The following is a 23,465-nucleotide window of genomic DNA, read 5'->3' as shown; positions in this document are numbered from 1 at the left end:
TGCACCACTGCACTCTAGCCTGGGCGACAGAGCAAGACTCCATTTAAACAAACAAACAAACAAACAACAAAAGTGTATCCATTCCTCTGAGTCAATAAAAGATGTATGTTAAAAAAAAAAAACAAAAGCCATGTACTATACATACTTATTGCATCATAAGTTGCCTTTTCATAAAGACTTCAATCAGAATATAAATGAAGGACTGCACAGGATCCTATTATAAAGCTGTATCATAGGTTATTTAACTCCTAATCGTTGGGCATTTAGGTTGTTTTAGATGTTTTTGCTACTCTAAATAATACTCTATGAATAGTTTTGTACACTAATTTTTTTAAGAGATGGGGTCTCACTATGTTGTCCAGGCTGGAGGGCAGTGGCTATTCACAGGTGCAATCATACAGCACTGCCCCCTTGAACTCCTAATCCTCCTGCCTCGGCCTCCTGAGTATCTGGGACTATAGGTATATACCACTTCCCCCAGCTTATACTAATTTTTATATGTGTATTTAATTATGTACTTAAATCTGAAAGTGGATTATAGCAAATCTACAATAAGATTTTAAACATTTTTGACGCAGATTACTTTATTAAAGTGTATATTCCCAGTATCCCTACCTAAGAATGCCTCCTTAGCTCTTTTATCCACACTGGATGTTCTTATACTTTTAAAATATTTACATCTTAGTTTGTTAATTTGATTTTTTTGTTTGTTTACTAGTGAGATTGAACTTTTTTCATGTATTTACTGGTAATTTGTATTTCTTTTTTTGGGTGAAATTCCCTATCCTTTGCTAATTTTTATTTTTTGGTCATTAACTTGCCTTTTCATATTGTTTGTGTGTTTACTTTAATGAAATTTAAATATTTATGTAAAAAGTATTTATGTAGCCAAGTCTACCAATCTTTTCCTTTATGGTTGTTTCCTTTGCTGTTTTGCTTCTTATAAAGCTCCTCCCATTTTCAGATCAATTTATTAAAAAAAAAGAGAGCCCTCTTCTGCTAGCTCTTTTATGGTTTTATTACTTTGGGATTTGTTTTCACAATTAGTGTGAGATAGAGTTCTGATTCTCTCTGCCCATAGTGCAGCTAATCAGTAAGAACACAATTTATTGAATAATCCATCCACTGATTCAGATGCTACCCTTATCATAATTGTTCCTTTCATCTTCCTTGGATTTCATCTACTGAGGGTTATAGGAATAGGGGCATGTGGGAGAGTGAATAAGCCCTACAGAAATAGTGCTACCAAAGGTGTGAAAATTTGGATCAGGCAGTGGGAGAGCAGAGAAGGAATTGTGCCTATGACAAAGATTATTTTGCTTGGCCAAACTTTAGTACGGCTTCTGAATCTTCTGCTAGATCCATCTGTGCACTTCTTCGTAAAAATCCAGTTTTAGCGAAGAACTCCCTTTCCTCCATATCTAATCAGTTTCCTCACCCTCCACCATCCCCCAGGTGATGTTCTGTCTTCAGGAGGAGTCCTGTTAGGTCAGTTTCACCAAATGCCCCTTACCTCTGATGTTTCCTCTTAGTAATTTTCCATCCACTGAACTGCATACTGCTGGTTGGCTATAAATTCCCTCTTGCCCATGCTGTATTCAGAGTCGAGCCCAGTCCCTCTTCCCCACTGCAAGACCCAGTTGCAGTGGCCCCTATGCCAATTGAGACAGTCCTCAATAGTCTTCATTCTGTGCTTTAACAAGTATCATTGAATAATTTTGTCTTTAACACTTCTTCACATTATGGTCACAGCTATATATTGTTAGCTTAGTAGTGGATTAACTGAACATGTAATTTCCAAGCTATAAGTTGCTCATCAAAATATATAAGTGAAAAAAATTAAAACCAGGGAAGAAAAGTAAGACAATCCTCCCCAAATAATGTTAAGTCTATGTGTCTAATTCCACATCATCTGTCACATGGACTACTGTCCCTTAAACAGCACTCAGGTATGAGACTTGAGAGGAAGTTCAGACCAAGGCCGTGTCTTCGAGGATATTTCGCTTAGAGAAAACGAAACTATTTTTAAATGTAGTGCTTATGACTAGTGCGGTAACCACTGCACAAACAGCATTCTCCTGGCGTTTTTATACTAACATAAGCCTCAGCAGCAAAGACAATTGCTACCGGGAAAATAACCTTCAATTGTGTTTTTCGCAACCGATTCCTCTTTTTTGCTGTTGTAAAGGGCCGTTAAACACGGAAACAGGAGCCTGGCGACGTTATTCCGCAACAGAAAGTTATTTTGTACTTTCACAGTGGTTTGCCTACTTGGTGAGATAAAAGTGGGAAGACCGGCCTCAAGCCAGGACTTCCTGGGGGCTCCCGGGAGCGCCGCGGGCTGCGTGTTCCCCGCGCGCCGGCAGGAGGCGCGCGCTGCCTGGAAACGCCCCAGCGGCGCCCGCGCCCAGAGACCCGCCGCGGTGACGCAGCGAGAGCCCGGGAGGAGGCGCGGGAACGCGCGTTGGGGGTCAGGTGCCGGAAGAGGAAACCTCTCGCTGGGGCTAGGAGTTCGGCGGGGCGCGCGCGCCGGCGGTTGCGGAGCTGGCAGGTGCGAGGCGTCTGCACCTGGCGGTCGATGGCGCCCGATGCGGGCGCCCCGGGATAGCGTGGGCAAGGCTGCGGGGCCCCGGCGCGCACGCCCGCACCCCTCCCCAGCCCTGGCGTGGGCCCAGCCCGGCCCAGGCAGCAATGGGGTTCCTGCAACTGCTGGTCGTAGCGGTGCTGGCATCCGAACACTGGGTGGCTGGTGCAGCCGAGGTCTTCGGGAACTCCAGCGAGGGTAAGGTCGGGGCGCCTGGCTTCTGCAACCCAAAGTTGCTTTTGCATTTCTTGCAAGGTCAGAATCCGCCCGGGGTCTGTCAGCCTAGCAGTGGAAACACTCATGGCTAAGGAGGCCTTACTATTAACCTCCTCATTTAGCGGAGGAAATGGGAAGAGATAAATAATTCTCTTTTTTCAACACAGTATTATCTCCCTTGGGGAGCAGCCATGTCTGTGGCTTTAATTTAACTTAAATTAAAGCGCCTCTTTGCTCCCCAGTGGACTCTCTGAGCTTCTGGACAGCAAGACTTGGGGTGGAACTAGCGGCTTAATGACTGATGGCTCTCAAGCTGCATGGAGTTTTTACACCCCCACATCTAGAGGCTTTTCAAATTGGTTATGTTCTACAGAGTTTGAGAGGAAAAATGAACCCAGAATGGGGCTTTATTTATTTATTTTTAAAGAGCCTTTACCATCTAATTTATTAATACCGTCTAGAGACGGGAAAACATTCCATACTCACAATGAGAAATAAAGGACTTTCTGAATTACAGATACATAGACATACAGATAGAGTGTGTATACCCTCAATTCTACAAGTTCAGCCACAAATGAAAAATAAACACAGAAACACAAAAGCTTGCCAGTCCAGGTATCAGAGTTGTTCTCCTTACTTGGGGGCAAGAAATTTCTAATCGATTTGACCTTAAAAAAGACAAATGGACAAAAACTGTGTTCTCTGTTGTCTCATATCCAACAGGAAATAGATCTCTATGAGATATTAATTCGTTTACAGAGATCACAAAATTCCCATTCATTGCAGCTACCAACAGGAAATAACTTGTCATCCATAAATGAACTGTAAAAAATAACAATTTAATAGAGAGTAAAACTAAAATGAGAAAAACAAGAATCAACGAAGTTCTATTGCCACTTCAAATTCACCTGTAGGAGCCAAGAAGAAACATGCCCGGGCTTAGCTCCCTATGAGTACACCATTTTTGATGATTTCAGGTGACTTTTTTTTTTTTTTTTTTTGACGGAGTCTTGCTCTGTGGCCTAGGCTGGAGTGCAGTGGCATGATCTTGGCTGACTGCAACCTCCGCCTCCCGGGTTCAAGCGGTTCTCATGCCTCAGCCTCCAGAGTAGCTGGGATTACAGGCGCCCTCCACCACACCCAGTTAGTTTTTCTATTTTTAGTACAGATGGGGGTTTCACCATGTTGTTCAGGCTGGTCTCGAACTCCTGACCTCGTGATCTGCCCGCCTTGGCCTCCCAGAGTGCTGGGATTACAGGCGTGAGCCGCCGCACCCGGCCGATTTCAGGTAACTCTTGTTCATCTCAGTGAGAACTCAGAATGGGATGTTAGATTGTAGGTCTTGTGCTTGGTGAATGGGCTTGGGCAACAGCTCATGGTTTGTTAATATAAAATGTAAAAGGCACTAGTTGTGCCAGGCAGATCATCATGTGCTTTTCCATGAAATTAAACACATTATGTTTTGTTTTGAGGTTAATAGATTAGTTGCAGTTCTGAAACATAATATTTTCTGAATAATGTGATTGTGTTCCTATGCACTTATCTTTGAAAAGCCCTTGTGCAAACTGAATTCTAGGATCTTTGTATAGGACTGAGGCCAAAGCTGAAAAGGGCAATTTTTGTTTTGCAGAAAAACCTTGCTTATAATAGGGCACTAACATTCACTGTGCATAGTGTGTGCCAGGTGCTTTCTATGTGCACTGTTATTTAATCCCCACTACCCTGCAATGTAATGATCTTCCTCCCTTGTCAGAGGAACAAATGAACAGCTGCTAGGGTTACAGATAGGACTTGAACCCCCAGGTGAGTCTCCCTGCAAATTTCATAGTCCTTCCACTTCAGTAAAGCTGTCTTCCAATAAGAATATCTTACGTGGCATGGTGCTTTGTACTTAATCCTTCTTTGAACCCTCATTCTTCAAAATAGCCTTATGATGGAGGTAGAAGTGATGCTATCTCCATTTTAACAGGTGAAGAATTTGAGATATTAGAGTTTTTAGTTGATCAAGGCCAGTCCCTGAGTCAGGAGAGCAGGCATCCAGAACTTTTTCTTTCTAGTTGGTGTTAGTATTTAATACCTAGAAATTTTTATACAAAAGTTAAAAAATATAAATAAGTTGAGAAATTAATTTTTTCAGACACTGTTTTTTGCCTCTTTGCTATGATTATAGCACTGATATTCCTCAACGTTATTCTTTTTGCCTTGCATTGGTATTGTCATTCTGTGCAGAAGAGGGACAATGTGGGGACTTAACTACTGAGTGATAATAAAAGCTCATATTCTCCACATCTATCAGCTAAAAATCAGTATAGAAATGTAGAAGGATGGGCCGGGCGCGGTGGCTCATGCCTGTAATCCCAGCACTTTGGGAGGCCGAGGCGGGTGGATCATGAGGTCAGGAGATCGAGACCACCCTGGCTAACACGGTGAAACCCCGTCTCTGCTAAAAATACAAAAAAATTAGCCAGGCGTGGTGGCAGGCACCTGTAGTCCCAGCTACTCGGGAGGCTGAGGCAGGAGAATGGCGTGAACCCGGGAGGCAGAGCTTGCAGTAAGCCGAGATCACGCCACTGCACTACAGCCTGGGCGACAGAGCGAGACTCCGTCTCAAAAAAAAAAAAAAAAAAAAGGTAGAAGGATGTAGTTCAGGATTTGTATAAACCTCCTAGGAAATGGCTGGATTGGTATTTGATGATGATGATTCTGATAACCATACAAACTGAAGAAATTGAGCATCTGCTGTAATTTAGGAGGATTTACCCATCTTTGGCAGGATGAGCTAACTTGCATGACTTCTGTAGCGGACTGAATGCTAAATAAATCTCGGAACGTGGCAGATGAAGTTCCTAGAATGTCTGAGGAGTGCTTTCTGTGACCAGTAGGCACATGAGATGGATCATACTTTTAAGCAGTTATCCCTTCTCTTGGAGTCCCAGTTCACTGCTGCCTTTAACATCTTTCGTTTGTTTAGATTCATATCCAGTAACTCCTGTGGAATTTCATAGTAATTGGACTTGAGCACGGCATCATTTGGGCCTTTCAGTCTTCATGCTATTGATGGTGCTTTACCAAGGTAGCAGGCCATTTGTGGTTAGTTGCAAGTGCTGTCTTTCTCTAAAAAGTGTGTGAAGCTAATATGTTCATTTTTGTTTCCTTTCAACCTTTAGGGCTATTGAACATTTGTAAGAAGATAACAATGAGAAATTGGGAGGGATAGTTGACTGCTGACCAACTCAAGTAGCTGAACCATTTTTGTTTTTAATATGAAGAGAATTATGAAGTCTAGGCTATGATAGATTTCTCTTAGAATTTGGTTGTTGTGTTGAAACTCAAACAGTAGAAGTAAATTTTAGTAAAATAGTTGGAAATTTTTATGGTTGCCGGATTAGGATCTGATTCGGAAAGAAAAAGGAAAAGATTAGGATTGGGCAGCTTTTTTTAAAGTGGAATTATTGGAAAGAAAAAGTGATTCTGAGTAAGAATGGAAGATGGGCATGAAAAATTGTTTCAAGTCCCTTCTATAGGTCAGATGGCAAAAAAAAGCCATTTCTTTTTAGAGGAAGGCTAGTGTAAGTGCCCCAACTTGATGTTAGCCATTTGCTTTGTAATATCTTTTGATGTGCTGTCTTTTTTCCTCCTACTCTCCAAGTCATAAGATCTAATTATGCCTCATAAAATGCCTCTAATAAATCCTTTTCCATATGCCTTAGAGGTGAAGTTAAATTCCTGTTAGCTTCTTCAGGATATCTTTTGGGTATGTGTCTTCTTTTGCTTAATCTGTTTTTATGAGCAGAAATTAAATGAGTTTCTACCAGACTGAGCTGTTTAAGTTGTCTTGACCTTCAGTGTCTTTTGTTGTCACTCTGTGGAAGTCTCTTTCTCAACGTAATGCTTATGATGTGCCTGGAATTTCTGTGAATGCCCTGTACGTTAGTCCCTTTCTTCCCACTAATTTATTTGTAGGGCTGCTCTGAGTGCCTGATTCTCTCTCTCTTTCTTTCTTTCTTTCTTTCTTTCTCTTTCTTTTCTTTCAATAAGGAGATGAACCTGTGAAGCACAGGAAAGCTAATGGAAGTTAGTAAATGATACTTTATTGTGTAGCCTTGGGCGGTTTAAAAGTTGTTTCCCATTTGTTTGATACTTTCAGCAGCCAACTGATGGCAGCACAGTTACCTCAATTTTACTTTGAGGGAACTGAAGCCCAGAGGAAATACATTACTTGCCTGAGGTCACATAGTTCAGCCATCATTTAACAAACATTTACTTATGCCAGTTAGGTGACTATACTGTGTTAGACATTGGAACATCAAAAATGACAAAATCCTGCACAGCCAGGAATCAAACCACAACTGGTTTGGTTAAAGCAATCTTCTGAAAAAAATTGTACAATGGATGTCGGATTGCCAAGGTTACACTGCCAAAGTATTTTCACACAGATGTTAGGTTAAAGATAACTAAGACTGGGAAAAAAGTACGTATTTATCCTTTGCTTGTTTATCAAACACTATGTTAGGAGTTCTCAAACCCGGCTAAACATTAGAATTACATGGAGAACTTTTTATAAAAGGTATATTGGTGAAGAGACAGCTAGAAATAGACATTTAAAAGAAAAAGCAGGGCCGGGTGCTGTGGTTCAGTGTGTAATCCCAGCACTTTGGAAGACTGAGTGGGGGAGGATCTGTTGGGGCCAAGAGCTTGAGACCAGTCTCATCAACATAGCAAGACCTCATCTCTACAAAACGTTAAGAAATAAAATTAAAGAAAAGAAAAAGTACATTTAAAATAGCCTCAAGAAACATTACGTATTCTGGGATGATTATCATGGGATATGTAAAGACCTCTACAGAGAAAATGACATAATACATCTCAACATTCTTTAGATAAATTGAGAGACTAAAGAAATAGAGGAATATTGCAAATTCATAGATTACAAAATTCTAAAGATGAAGATATTTTTAAAGGTATCATTTCTCCCTAAATTAATGTATATATTCAGGGCCATCCCAATCAAAATCCCAGCAGGTTTTTTTTTTTTTTGTGGATATTGATAGGCTGATTTCTAAAACTTATATGGAAATGAAAAGGATCAGAAATAGTCAAGATAAATTTGAGGAGGAAGAACAAATTTGGAGCAGGAGTTAAGAGAGTTGTAATATTTGTGTTAGGATTGGTGTCTATAGCTAGACAAATAAGCCAGTAGAATACAATTGAGACTCCAGAAGCAAACACGTATGTTCACTTGACTTACGTGAAAGGTGGAACTGCAAAGCAGTAGGGTAGGGAGATGGTGGTATTTTTAAATTATTTTATTTGTATAAACTTAGGGAGCACAAGTGTAGTTATAGGATATATTATGTAGTGGTGAAGTCAGGGCTTTTAGTGTATCCATCACTGGAATTATGTACATTGTACTCATTAAGTAATTTCTCATCTTTGGCCCCCTCCCACCTTCCTCAGTCTTCAGTGTCTATCAGTCCGCAGTGTAGGCCCATGTGTACACATTATACAGCTCCCATTTATAAGTGAGAGAACATGCGGTACCTACAGGGTGGTATTTTTAGTGAAGGTTGCTGTCAAGTAGATAAACATATGAAACAATGAACTGTGACCTCTATCTTACACCATGTATAAAAATCAACATCAGATTGATTTTTAGCTCTAAATGTGAAAGATAAACTTCTAGAAGTTAACATGGGAATGCATCTTCATCATCTTGGTATATGTTGACAAAAATTTCTTTAAAATGACACAAAAAGGACTAATCATAAAGGAAAAACCTGAGAAATTGGCTGCTAAAATGAAAACTGTTAATCTAAAGGTGACAGCGAAAAGACAAGCAACAAGAGTGGGAGAATATATTTGCAACATATCGGTCAGAATACTCATGTCTATGATGTATTAAAAACTCCTAAAATTGAAGAAGGACAGACAGTTTCATTTTTAATATGTGTAAAAGACTCGAACAGACTCTTTCACAAAGAGGATATCCAAATAGCCAATAAGCAAAGCAAAGGGTTCTTAACACCCATGAGTAATTAGGGAAGTGCAAATTAAAATCACAGTCAGATACCACTATATACCCAGCAGATAAATGAATAATACCAGGTGTTGGTGAGACTGTTGGGCAATTGGAACACTTTCCTACAGTAAGTTGATGGGGTATACATTGGCAAAACATTGTTGGAAGCCTGGCAGTATCTACTAAAGATGAGAATACCCTATTACCTGATAATTCTACTCATAGGTTCCACCCAACAGAAATGTGTATATGCATGTACCAAAAGACATGCACAGAAAATGTTTCGAGTTATTTATAACTCTAAACCAGAAATACAGATGTTTATTAACAGTAGAACAAATAAATACATTGTGGCATGTTATTTCATGAAGTATACAATAATGGTAATGAGTTATGGCTACTTATAGCAGCTGGAATGAATTGCACAAACATAGTGCTGATTTTAAAGAAGCCAAACACACAAAAATTGTGCTGTAAATTCTATTCAATTGAATTCTCCCAACTAAACTCCTAGTATTTGAACTTAGGACCCTATTTCCCTCTGGGGAGGAAAGATGTGGTGATTGGGAGGGGCCACAGGGGGACCACTAAGTTGCTAGAATGCTGTTTAGGTGCTGGTTAATTCATGGGTGTGTAAACTTTGTGTATTTCTCTGCATAGTATTTAATGAATATTTGTTTTTTAATTGATACCTAGGCCTTAGCCCCAGGGATTTTGATTCAACTCATCTGGAGAGGGTCCCAGGCAGCAGTGTTTTTTTTTTTTTTTTTTTTTCATTCCCCTCCAGATGATTGTAATGTATAGCCAGGGTGTATAATCACTGTATTATAACTTCTTATGAAAAGGACACCTTATGGTCACTATAGAAAATTTAAAAAATAAATGTGTAATGAAAAGAAAAAAAATCACTTAAAATACACCCCTAGAGATACTTCCTCTTGATACCCCTACCTATTTTGTCAAGTGACCAAGTTTTAAATAACGTATACAATGTCCCTCCCTTTTGTTATCTGGCTTCTGCCTGGTTCGCACTATAGGCATTTGAGGAAAGGAAGATGATGAGGCATCATTTTCCTGTAGCTTTTGGGAAATCCAGGAAGTAACAGATGAAAGTTATAATTATTCCTGAAATTCAGGTATATTTCTTGAAGAAGAATTCAGAAGCAAAGAGTGCAGATTAATTTTTGGTCCTAATCATTATGTATTCTCATGTGGTCTGTTTGTTTTTATTTCTGGATATCTTAGACTAGAACAAGACTTTTTAGGTACAGTTTAACCATTTAAGATCAAAGGTCATCTGTTACACTGTCACAGCAAAAACTCAAATAGATTTTTTGTCTGACACATACGCTTTCTGGAATAGTCTTCCACAAAATCAGAACTATTTTTATTTCTTATTAATTTATTATTCATGCTGTAATGGTAACAGCCTAGATGTTCATTAATAGGAGATTGGGTGAATAATTATGGTACATACCCAGAATGGAATACTCTGTAGCTTTTAAGATGGTAAAGCTAGAATTATCTGTGTTGCTATGGAAAGATATATAAGACCTGTTAAATAGGCAATATCAAACATATTTATATCTTTTTCCATCTATGTGGAAATATGCATGTTTATATCTGCCTAAGCCCTAAAAGATATAGCACAGCTGTTAGCAGTGATGATTTCTGTACAGTGTACTTGCTGGAGGAGTTGACTTTCTGTTTATTTTGCACCTTTTATAAGGATTATATATTTTCTAGAAAAATATTACCATTTTAAGAGAAAGCAAAACAGTGACAGAATGTTGAGAGAATGTCCCATTTTGTCCCTTTTTTTTTCTAGTGTGTGTTCCTATTTTATAAACATTTAAAATGTAGAGTTGGTGTGGCGTGGTGGCTCATGCTTATAATCCCAGCACTTTGGGAGGCCCAGGCGGGCAGATCACAAAGTCAAGAGATTGAGACCAGCCTGGCCAACATGGTGAAACCCAATCTCTACTAAAAATACAAAAAATTAGCTGGGCATGGTGGTGCGCACCTGTAGTCCCAGCTACTTGTGAGGCTGAGGCAGGAGAATCGCTTGAACCTGGGAGGCAGAGGTTGCAGTGAGCTGAGATCGTGCCACTGCACTCCAGCCTGGCGACAGAGTGAGACTCTGTCTCAAAAAAAAAAAAAAAAAAAAAAAGAAAGAAAAAGAAGGACATGTGTAAAAAGAAGAAAAATCAGCTGGGTGGGGTAGTTCATGCTTGTTATCCCAGTACTTTGGGAGGCTGAGACGGGCGGATTGCTTGAGGTCAGGAGTTCGAGACTAGCCTGGGCAACATAGTGAAACCCCGTCTCTACTAAAAATACAAAAATTAGCCAGGCGTGGTGGCACATGCCTGTAATCCCAGGTACTCAGGAGGCTGAGGCAGGAGAATTGCTTGAACCTGGGAGGTGGAGATTTCAGTGAGCTAAGATTGCGCCACTGCACTCCACCTAGGTGACAGAGTGAGACTCCGTCTCAAAAAAAAAATCAGTTAAAATATACTCCCAGAGATACCTGCTTTTAATACCCCCCTACTTATTTCGTCAAGTCATCAGTTGTTTAACAATGTATTTTAGTTTCCATGGTTCTGTGTTTCCGTACTGTCTTTCCAAAGTTTTGTTTCTCCAAGTATTTTTGAGTTGTGATTCATCCTCATCCTGGGTGATAGGTTAAGGGAAGGTTAAGAAAAGTTTACCGTGAAGGCTTCTCTAGTTGATGGCTTCAGTCTCTTCCAGGGCTTTTAAAGGTTCTGTATACTGTTCTGATGGAAGGCACATGTCATGGGAGATAGATGTAAGGATTATTAGAACATTTTCTGAAATATATCAAAGGGCAAATTTAAGTGATAATTACAGAAGTCTTGGATAACCTTTATGAATTCGTTTGTATCAGTTTTGATCATTGTGCCCAACAACTAGAGTGCCTAGTCCATAAGTACCCTATAAATATTTGCCAAATAGGGAAAATGAGAACAAAAAGGAAAAACTGAAGACGTAGACTAGAAAAGGCAGGATAGTAAGTGAGTTGAGTGCTGTGAACAGTGAAAGGATAGAAATCTGATTAATTTCTAGGAAAACAGACTGATACTTCCAAAATGGGTGGGAATTTTTAAGACTTGGAGGATGCATGATGGATGGGACCAAACTTGAAGGGCAATAATGAAACATTTTTAGTGTAATTTACTGAAATCCATGTAGTTTTATGTATAATTTGCTTTTCTAATAAAATAATCATGATGATGGGAAGGCCTGGAAAATATAAACATGTTTTTCTTGTTTCTCTTTAAAAAGAAAAAACATGTGCACACAAACTTTTTCCAGACTTCCCTACCCAGATTCTATTGGCCACTCCTTAATATTTTAACCTCTGTTCCAGCTGGAGTTTGGTCCATATAAAATGTAAAATGTCTTTCTGGTTCCATAAATAGGAAGTATACTATCTTCATTTGTCATTGTTAAAACTATTAAAATTTTCTCTAGAGTTTTAGAAATGAAATTGTAACCTTTTATTCTATCTTTTTTTAAAAAAAACATTAAGTTATGAATGTAATATAGCATCACAGAGCTTAGGGAGAGTATATAGAGGTTAACATTATTCTAGTCTTAGCACTATTTGTGTCTTCTTTTTGTCTGTTCTTCCACAGGCTACTCATTCTTGATTTTTTTGGTTCTGTTTGGTTTTAAATCATCCAGTGGAGCTTTCGTATTAAAAAAAAAAGTGTTGAAAATTGACCTTCTTGGGACATGGTATATAGGAATGTGTTATTAAGTTATTTAGTATCTGAAATGTTTTACCACCCACTGACTCTTAATTTCCTTCTAAAATAAAACATGACAGTTCCACTATGGGACTCAGGTGAATTATAATCTTTTTTCATCAACTCCTTTTCATCTATATTTAATCTAAATTTTTTGTTTGTTTGTTTGTTTAGAATCGAACCCCCAAGACTGCTTATATGAAACTTGGGATCTCTTCTGCTGTTCATGCAGACAGATACTGACTATAGGATGGGGGTGTAGGAATCCAGGACTACACAGGAGTAAAAGCAACCTAATTAAAGAATTATTTGAGAGTTAGATTGAAAAAAGAGCTGGTGTGCAGCTGGCAGAAACACACCACAGAGAAGTGGGGACAGAGTCAGTGAGACACAGACCATGGAGGCAAGTAGACAGATGGGACAGACCTGGAGGAGGTGTTGAAAAACTGTTCTTGTTATAACCTATCTTTTTTATGGACTCTGAGCTTGATCCTTAAGCAAACAAAAGCTCTCTTCTCCAGAATGCCTGTGGTTCACAATTGTATGTGCAGTGCCTGGTGTGGGGCGCTCAACGGACATTTTTGTCAGTATTGATTTCACCTTCCTTTGCAGTCTCCATTAGACAGATGAGGAAATTGAGGCTTAAGGGGATTTAAGGAACTTGCTTAAAATCACACAGCTGGTAAACACCGGTATTAAATTGCAGCCACCTGTGTCTCTTCAGGCTACGCTGACTTCAGAATTCACCAGACGGTTATGGTTCTTTAACACAAGCACATTCATGATTGTAAGTAGCCCCACAGGATTGTCATCTTTAAATTCAGGGACTCTGTTCTGAAGATCACTGTTATTGCTGCTACCAGAGGGGAAGTTCCTCTGGGCTCCAGGAGCCTGTCTTCAGCATACCTTTTGAAATACCTCTTGCATTTTAGTTCTGAGCTCTGCCATTCACTGGCCAGATGACCCTGGATGGGCTGCATCACTTTTTAAGCCACGTTGTCTTTAGCAGTGAAATAGGAGCAATAACCATATTTACCTCAAAGAGTTTTTCTGAGGATTAAATTCCACACTCATTTATGAATATGATTTCTGCAAATTGATATGAGAGTACAAGTGTTGTAATGAAAAGTTTATCTCGTTGTAGGTCTTATTGAATTTTCTGTGGGGAAATTTAGATACTTCGAGCTCAATAGGCCCTTTCCAGAGGAAGCTATTTTGCATGATATTTCAAGCAATGTGACTTTTCTTATTTTCCAAATACACTCACAGTATCAGAATACAACTGTTTCCTTTTCTCCGGTAAGTGCAAAGAATTATTTTAGTAAAAATCATTTCTATATTTTGGGGTCTGGTATTTAGTATGAGCATTAGAATTTGATATCTCTATCTTTTATGTTTATGATCTTATGTCTTAAATTTTAAAAAATCAAGATAGGATGTTTTCAAGTCAGTGACTGAGAGTATCTCAGGCCTTTCTTGAGTGTGGCAGTCTCTGACCTAAGAAGGGGTAATGGAGAGCTGAGCTGGGGGGAAGGGCACCCTGTGACAAATGTCACCACTATGCAGGCAAGTTTTCTTCGTGAATTCCCACCTTTTCATTTTCTTACTTCAGTGGGGCCTTAATAATTTTTACCTGAGAATATATGTTTAATGAGTTTTCATTGTTGTTTAGCTATAGTATTGAACTTTACCAAGAACCCTATAATATCAACTTTATTCTTTGGACTCTGTCATGCAAACAACAAAAAATTATAGTGCTCATTTCATCCAGCCCTGTGCTATGCCTCCAGCAGTATTAAGGACTCTATTATAGATGTCATCACTAAACCCCTTAACCTCAACCTCAGCCTTAGAAAGTTTTTAAAATTCTCTGGGTTAGCTTAAGCTATGAAGAGTCTGCCATTATGTAATCTTTTCCGATCTATCTACATTTAGTCTCTATGATGCCCTAGACCAATACATGCATTTCACCTTGTATGAAGTTATACTTCTTTTTATTTGTCCTAAGCCTATATTATAATATTCTGGAATTTGGTAAACAAATCTGTCTTAATCTAATTCATATGTAATTTTTTAACATTTTTATTTTTATTTTTTTAGAGATAGGATCTTACTCCATCACCCAGGCTGGAATGTGGTCATGTGATCATGGCTCAAATTCCTGGTATTAAGTGATCCTGGAACTAAAGGCACATGTCACCACACTTGGCTAATTTTTAACTTTTTTTTTTTTATAGAGATGGATTTTGCTATGTTGCCCAGGCTGGTCTTGAACTCCCGGCCTCAAGTGATCCTCCTGCCTGGGCATCCCAAAGTGCTGGGATTGCAGGCATGAGCCACTGCGCCCCAGCCCATATATAATATTAGAGGCATTGGTCACACTATCTTTCTTACTATTTTGTATATTTTTATTCCTGCCTTCTTTCCCCTACCATAGAGGTTTGGAAATTGTGTGCATGTGGTTGTGCATGTGTGTGCGTGTGTGTTGTGGGGTGTGTGTGTTGGGGGGTAGTTAATGGACTAGAAATGGAAGAATTCAGCTTAGGAAAAAAGGAAAGGAATAAATAGTATTAATTACAAGAGATACCGATGTCACACATACGTCAAATTTGCCCAAGTTCTTTGCAGCTAAAGCAGAAGGTAAAGCATGTTAAATTTCATAACTTCCTTAGAAAGGAAAGAGCGTGCGAGTTCCTCAGGGGAGGCCAAGTTTTTTATGGCACTGAATTCAAGAGACAGCTTCCTATTCAGACTCTTACATAGGAGACTTAGTAAAATGGCCCATAGGTGAGTTCTTTCCTCTTCTCTTTTTTAACTAGATCTTTTAAAACAATTTTTAATTGACAAACAGTATGATTTTCTTCCTAATGACATTACAGCAAGACAACATTTGAAGGAAAAGAGAGAGGATGGGGGAAATAAGGATTTATATTTGTTGAATGCCTACTATGTCCTAGGCCGGTGGTTCTTAAGCTCCTGGATCCATGGACTGCTCAAGTCTATGGACTCAAATATAAATATAAAATTTCATGGGGCCCTTCAGAAACTCAGACTCTCAGGCCCCCAGTTAGGAACCCCTGTGTTTGGTTTCCATATAGTTAATTCTCATTAAAGCTCAACAAAGTAGTAGTGATGCCTATTTCTGCATCTGAGGAAGCAGAGCTTGGATAAAGAGATGCCAACATCACCAGCGATAAAACAGACCTGGATGGCAGCATCTTGGGCCTTAATTTCTATGCAGAAAGGGTCTTAGTTGTCCTTAATTATCATTTTATTTCTTGGACTGCCTTTAGTTCCCACTGTTATATTACTTAGAAGATGATGGCCAGAACTGCACATGGCTCAGGAAGTGAGTGGTCTGTGTAAAGAGAAGTGCTTCTGTTTCCTGTGCCCTTCCTAATAAAGTGTGGCACTTTTGGTTTTTTTGAGTCGTGACGGCAGTTGGTTCTTTGAAACTGCTGACTCAATCATTTATCAGTTAATATTTGAGTCATTCTTTCTTATGCTTATCAAATTGAAACTGCTCTGCTACCTTTTCCTTCCCATTTCCTTGGCTTTGATAGAACCTCTTGAGTCTGTTACCTCTTAGCTTAGCATTTTATTATTCAAAAAGCTTTCCAAGCAGATGGGAGTGGGGGATGGTAGAGAGGAAGTGTGTGAGGAAGGATTAGGAAGGGGCACAAGGAAACTTGGGGTGATGCATACATTTGCTATTTTGATTGTAGTAATGGTTTCACAGGTGTCTGTATATCAACACTTAAAAGTATACTTTATGGGCCAGGCGCGGTGGCTCACACCTGTAATCCCAGCACTTTGGGAGACCGATGCTGGCAGATCACGAGGTCAGGAGATCAAGACCATCCTGGCTAACACAGTGAAACCTCGTCTCTACGAAAACTACAAAACATTAGCCGGGTGTGGTGGCGGGCGCCTGTAGTCCCAGCTACTCGGGAGGCTGAGGCAGGAGAATGGCGTGAATCCAGGAGGCAGAGCTTGCTGTGAGCTGAGATTGCGCCACTGCACTCCAGCCTGGGTGATGCAGCGAGACTCCATCTCAAAAAAAAAAAAAAAAAAAAAAAATTATACTTTATGTACAGTTTATAGTTTGTCAGTTATAACACAATTTAAAAGGCACTTCGAAAACTGAACTCCTTGGGGCCAGGTCTCATGTTTTTGTCCTAGTGGTCTTAGAAACTAAGACAAAACGTTATTTGACATAATAAATCTTAATTCAAGTTAATTGAAACACCTGGGAATTTCAATGTGCATCTGCTATTCCTGATCAAAGATTATTTTTACAGACAGAATGTTTGTGTCTTCACAAAATTCACAGGGAAGTGATTAGGTCATGGGCCCCCATTTAGAGCCCTCATGAATGGGATTAGTGGCCTTATAAAAGGGACCCCAGATATGTTTCTTGCCCTTTCTCTGTCATGTGAGGATACAACAAGAAGTTGGGAGTCTTCAGCCTATAAGAGGGCTCTCATCAGAACCCGACTGTGTTGGCATCCCTATCTTGAACCACCAGACTCTAGAATTGTGAAAATAAATTTTGTTGTTTATAACCACCTTCCCTGTGGTACTTTGTTATAGCAGCCTTAACTAAGACAATCGTATATTTTTCAAGAATGCTTTTTCCATGTATATGTGTGGGCATGTGAACATGGAGATGAAAAGAATTCTCTGGTTATTTAAGGAAGGTTTTTTTTTTTCTATTTGTTTTGGGAAGATTTAGAATAGGACATGCGCACTGGATCAGCTCGGTAATTTATATGTTTTGCTCGACTTCCTATTCATGACAATGTTTCTTCTGGACTGCAGACTCTCCTTTCCAATGCCTCGGAAACAGGCACTGCCAGTGGACTGGTTTTCATCCTTAGACCGGAGCAGAGTACGTGCACTTGGTACTTGGGGACTTCAGGCATACAGCCTGTCCAGAATATGGCTATCCTACTCTCCTACTCAGAAAGAGGTAACCCTTCTGTCTTCTCCTCCCTCTTACTCTTTGGAATATGGAATGTGTTCATGAAACTTTAAGGAAAATTATCCTATTAAGATTGTTTGTTGCAATTATAATTTATATAATCAGAATTTTTTTTTTTTTTTCGAGATAGAGTCTCACACTGTCACCCAGGCTGGAGTGTAGTGGCGCGATCTCGGCTCACTGCAACCTCCGCCTCCCAGGTTCAAGCAATTCTCCTGCCTCAGCCTCCTGAGTAGCTGGGATTACAGGCGCCCGCCACCATGCCCAGCTAATTTTTTGTATTTTTAGTAGAGATGGTGTTTCACCATGTTGGTCAGGTCTCGAACTCCTGACCTTGTGATTTGCCCGCCTCAGCCTCCCAAAGTGCTGGGATTGCAGGCATGAGCCACTGTGCCCGGCCTATAATCAGAAATATTTTATAGTAAGAGAATTAGCACGATGACTGAAAGCTCAGGTAGTGACTAGGAGAACATGTTTATTCATTCAAAAAACATTTAGGGAGCCCTTGGAGAAGCAGTAATAGTTAAGGCAAGACATAGTCCTTAACAGTTTAGTTATTCTAAGCAGAAGCAGTAAGCTTGACGTCATGAAGAAAAATGATTTGGAGAATGGCACGTTGTGAGTGTGGCTGCAGCTGGAGTGTGGAGGGCCTTGCATACAATTTGAGGTTTGTACTTTATTTCGAGGTAGGTTCTAAGGAGGCATAGAGTTTTTAAGCAGAGGAATGGTGTGGTCCATTTCATCTCTTAGAAAGCCAACTCTAGAAGCAGTGTGGGGTTGGACTGGAGAGGGCACAGCAGAGTCAGGACTCAGCACAAAATGAGAAATGAGGATCTGAACAGAGGCCATGAGAGGCAGGATGGAGAAGAGGAGCAGGATTTGAGATATATAGAAGGTGGAATTGATACAACACAATGAATGGTGGTTATGGATTATAAGAGGGAAGCATAGGTTTCCTATTTGGGCAGCAGGGAAATAGTGATACAAAATAGGTGTGGGAACAGGGTTATGGTGGTGCTAGATGTTTTGAGAGGTGGGACGTAGTAGATGATGACTTCAGTTTGGGACACAATCTGAGATGCTTGTAGGACATTTGGATGGAAATGCACAGTAGGTAATTTAAATAAGGTCCTGGAGTGGAGGGGTGAGATTAGATTCCCAACTAAATAGCTGTTAATAAAAGCTATGGCAGTGAGTGAGATTACCCAGGCATGTACTTGGATATTGAGGGCAAAAAATCATAGCAAATACTTTCATAGTGCCTACTATGTGTCAGGTGGATAATAACTGCTGAGGAATAAGCACAAGACTGGAGTAGTCAAGAAGGTAGGAAGAAAGCCTGGAGGTTCTACCTTTAAAAGAGAGCAGACCGGGCACAGTGGCTCACACCTGTAATCCCAGCACTTTGGGAGGCTGAAGCGGGTTGCAAGTATAATTTATATAATCAGGAGTTTGAGACTAGCCTGGCCAACATGGCAAAACCCTATCTCTACTAAAAATACAAAAATTAGCCAGGTGTGGTGGCAGGTGCCTATAATCCCAGGTACTCAGGAGGCTGTGGCAGGAGAATTGCTTGAACTCAGCGGGTGGAGGTTGCAGTGAGCTGAAATTGCACCACTTCACTCCAGCTTGGGTGACAGCGAGACTCCGTCTCAAAAAAAAAAGCAAGTGGTAAGTTATACTCTACAGAGAGGTCAAGAGAACTGACTGAAGGTGTCCATATGCTAGAGAAGTAGGAGTCCGTGGTGGCCCTTTATGAGAGTCACTTTAGTGGCACAACAGGGATGGAGGAGTGAAGGTGAGGTGAATAAATTTAGACTACTCTTAAAGCTTGGGGGTAAAGGGAAGGAGACGGAGCACTAGTTAGGAAAGGAGGTAGAATCCAGAAGATTACTGGAGTAGAAGATAGGAAATGTTAGCTATAACAAAAGGCTCATTACCTGATAAGAAACCATAGACTTAATTAAGGCTCACATCAAGGACAGTGTACACAGAAAAATTATGAACAGAGGAGCTTCAGCTGGCACATCTACCATTTGTGATACGGTAGAGATCCATAAATGCAGAAAAAGGAGAATATGAAAGAAGAGCATAGGATTTGGAGGAAGATTCCAACATGATATTGAAACATATATACACACTGTGTATCTGCATTCCAAACCTGGCCAGAAGTAGTCAACCAATAGCCGGTCTTTTTAACTCTAGAGGAGACGCTGGGAAACTACGACCATGAACCAGATCCAGCCTGCTGCCTGTTTTTGTACATAAAGTTTTACTGAAACACAGCTATGCCTCTTCCTGTACGTATTGCCTGTGGCTGCTTTATTGCCGCAAGGACTGGGGTGGGTAGTTACTGCAGAGACCATCAGACTGACAAAGCCTAAAATACTATCAGGCCTTTTACAGAAAATGTTTGCTCTGCCCTGCTCTAGGGCCCTGAACCTCAGTTAACTCTACCCTCTTTAACCTCAGTTCATGAAATAGTGTAAGACTAGAAGCTCTACGTTTATATTTAACTTCTATTTGGGAAGTTCTTGTAAGAGTAGATAGAGTTCTGTTTTTCTGAATATGATTTCGATATGTAAGAATTGTTTGTTTAGTAACTTCCCTATTTCTTATCCAGATCCTATCCCTGGAGGCTGTAATTTGGAGTTTGATTTAGATATTGATCCTAACATTTACTTGGAGTATAATTTCTTTGAAACGACTATCAAGTTTGCCCCAGCAAACCTAGGCTATGCGAGGTATGTTTGTCTCCCATGTCTGAGAAATGCTTTTAGAATATACATGACAACAGTTGTGTAGATTTGACCAGCTCTCTCAACTCCCTAGTTCTCTGTAGTAAAACTGAGTTCTTTAATTTTTGGAGGGAATTGGTGTAATTTAAACTTCATTACTAATATTTGGGCTGTCATTTACAGTTAATATTTTCCCACTGCATTCTTGTGAACTCTTTTTATTTGAAGAGCCAGATGTGAGTCTACTATAAGCTTGAAAGTACATCCTGGTTCTTATAAAGCACTTTAAATATAGATAGCACTCAGTAGCCCTGAAACATCCTTTTATTTTTATAAAGATTCATTGTTTTAATTAAAGCTGTGCCTCAGTTTCTGCTTTAATGGTAATGATAGCTAACATTTGAGAACACTTGAATGCTTCCTGTGCATTGTCCATGGTTGTTATGTTATGGACATATATGTCATGAGTATTGTTATGTTCTTTGCCATTTAATCCTAATGATTTTATGAAGAAGGGCAATTGCTGTTATTTTACAGTAAGGTTCCCTAGGGGTTATGGAGGTTAAGTGACTTGCTAACAAATGACAAATCTGCTATATTCTTTTTTTTTAATCAGAGATGAGGTCTTTCTATGTTGCCCTGGCTGGTCTTGAACTTCTTCTTTTTTTTTTTTTTTTTGAGATGGAGTCTCGCTCTGTCGCCCAGGCTGGAGTGCAGTGGCGCAATCTTGGCTCACTGCAAGCTCCGCCTCCCGGGTTCACGCCATTCTCCTGTCTCAGCCTCTCCGAGTAGCTGGGACTACAGGCGCCTGCCACCACACCCAGCTAATTTTTTGTATTTTTAGTAAAGATGGGGTTTCACCGTGGTCTCGATCTCCTGACCTCGTGATCCACCCGCCTCGGCCTCCCAAAGTGCTGGGATTACAAGCGTGAGCCACCGCGCCCGGCCGGTCTTGAACTTCTTAGCTCAAGCAATCCTCCTGCCTCAGCCTCCCAAAGTGCTGGGATTATAGGCTTAAGCCACTGCACCAGCTTTTTTTAAAAAAAATTTTTTTGTCTCCCCAGAGCTGTAGTATTACTCTAGGCCTGACTGATATCAGAATCCAGTTATGTAATCGCCCTTGCCTGTTGGTGTTTGTCCTAGTTTGTGGTGCTGTAACAAAGTAGCACAGACTGGGTGGCTTATAAACTTCTTTCTCACAGTTCTGGAGGGTAGAAGCCCACGATCAGGATACCAGCACTGTCGATCTCTGGTGAAGGTTGTCGTCCAGGTTACAGACTGCTGGGTTGTCATTGTGTCCACACATGACAGAAAGAAGGCTAGAGGGCTCTCTGGGATCTCCTTTATGAGGGCAGTAATTCTGTTCATTAGGGCTTCACCTTCATGACCTGATTACCTCCCAAAGGTCCCACCTCCTAATATCATCACATTGGGAGTGAGGATCTCAGCATACTAATTTTGGGGAGACACAAACATTCAGTCCATAACAGTGCGTTACTTTTCTTTAGAATACCAATTGTTGCCACTACAAAAGGTGAACTGTTAAATTGTAATTATTGTTGCAAGTGTTTGAAATTAGGGCTCTTGGTTCCTTTTTATAGATGGGACTTGCACTGCAAGAGATTGATGTTTCATTTTGTTGGTTGACTTTAGAGGTGTAGATCCCCCACCATGTGACGCTGGGACAGACCAGGACTCCAGGTGGAGGTTGCAGTATGATGTCTATCAGTATTTTCTGCCTGAGAATGACCTCACTGAGGAGATGTTGCTGAAGCATCTGCAGAGAATGGTCAGCGTGCCCCAGGTGAAGGCCAGTGCTCTCAAGGTAAATCTGAGTCCCATGATTTGTGTGGCTGGATTGTGACACTTTTGTCAGAGTTGAGAAGGGGAGAAGCTACCAGGATCTTATTTCTTTACTCTTTTCTCCTTTTGGGGGACACTCACTTTATTCTCTTTTATTTTGTTATCATCTTGGGAGTCTTTGCTGGTGATATCTCAGAATGATGTTGGCCTTTGAGGAGATGCATGTAAATTATGTTAAGTTTTAGTTGCAGCCACATCTGTGACTTGGTAATCTGAAATGTGAATGGAAGGAGGTAGTAGTTTTCTGTGTACTCCCACGACTACTGGGTAAACATTTTTGGCAAGTATGAAGATTACATTGTTTTGAGAAAAAAAATAATGAGAAACTGCTTAAGGATATACACATTGGCATTCATATTTGAACCCAAACTCAAAGTCTAACTTGGAGCAAAATTCTTCTCTGAGCTTTTGAATCCATGTAAACCCTTGCTCCCCAGGTGTAGACCATGGACCAGTGGCATTGGCATCACTGGGGAATTTGTGAGAATTGTAATTCTTAAACTCCACCCTGGAACTACTGAATCAGAATTTGCATTTTATATCCCTCAGGGGATTCTGGCTGGGTACAGTGGCTCACGCCTGTAATTCCAGCACTTTGGGAGGCCGAGGTGGGTGGATAACCTGAGGTCGGGAGTTTGAGACCAGCCTGTCCAACATGGTGAAACCCTGTCTCTACTAAAAATACAAAAATTAGCCAGGCATGTTGATAGATGCCTGTAATACCAGCTACTTGGGAGGCTGAGGCAGGAGAATCGTTTGAACCCAGGAGATGGAGGTTGCAGTGAGCCCAGATCATGCCGTTGCACTCCAGCCCTCAGGTGATTTTTATGCATATTAAATTTTGAGACTCACTGCAATAGATCATTTTTGTGGAGGGCAGGATTTTATCTTTATGTCTTGAAAAGTGCCTAACAGCAATATAATATGTGATGTCATCCTTCCGTCTAATGGTTGATGGGTGGAGTTTTTCTAGACAGCGTCATTGTGCTTATTCACAAAATAAGAAGCTCTGTTAGTAAAGTTAGTAAAGTTGCTTTATTAGATATGACATTTTAATACTATTATTATTTTTATGAAGAATATAAGAACTTGTATAATAGGCTTTTTGTAGGTTACTTTTTAACTTTTAGTTAAAAGAATATTTTGTGCCAGAATGTGGGGAAACCCTCAAAGACTAATGAGGGTATGTCAAAGAGGTTCAGGAGCCTGTTTGAAGGGGCTTGCACTGCCAAATTTGGGGCAATTCAAGAATCAAGAAAAAGATTGTGGTTGTCAGCCTTGAATAAATACA

The 23,465-nt window shown here is 40.2% G+C and overlaps 1 protein-coding gene across 3 annotated transcripts in view; it reads left to right on the top strand.

The window, feature by feature from the left end:
• The first annotated feature begins 1,991 nt into the window (after positions 1-1,991).
• TM7SF3 (transmembrane 7 superfamily member 3) overlaps positions 1,992-23,465 on the top strand; it is a 41,528-nt gene continuing 20,054 nt past the window's right edge. The window contains exons 1-5 of one of the 3 annotated variants that reach the window (XM_055280310.2): positions 1,992-2,782; positions 13,734-13,888; positions 17,411-17,561; positions 20,197-20,317; positions 21,965-22,136. In XM_055280310.2, coding sequence (XP_055136285.2) covers positions 2,692-2,782; positions 13,734-13,888; positions 17,411-17,561; positions 20,197-20,317; positions 21,965-22,136 — 690 coding nt within the window. In that variant the 5' untranslated portion in view covers positions 1,992-2,691. The remainder of the gene's footprint in view (positions 2,783-13,733; positions 13,889-17,410; positions 17,562-20,196; positions 20,318-21,964; positions 22,137-23,465) is intronic. The other 2 variants (XM_055280311.2, XM_055280312.2) reach the window with 2 other exon arrangements.

Source organism: Symphalangus syndactylus, chromosome 5 (genome assembly GCF_028878055.3).
Source record: "Symphalangus syndactylus isolate Jambi chromosome 5, NHGRI_mSymSyn1-v2.1_pri, whole genome shotgun sequence".
In the NCBI taxonomy this organism is placed as follows: domain Eukaryota; kingdom Metazoa; phylum Chordata; class Mammalia; order Primates; family Hylobatidae; genus Symphalangus; species Symphalangus syndactylus.
This window is presented reverse-complemented; position numbering and strand designations above follow the sequence as displayed.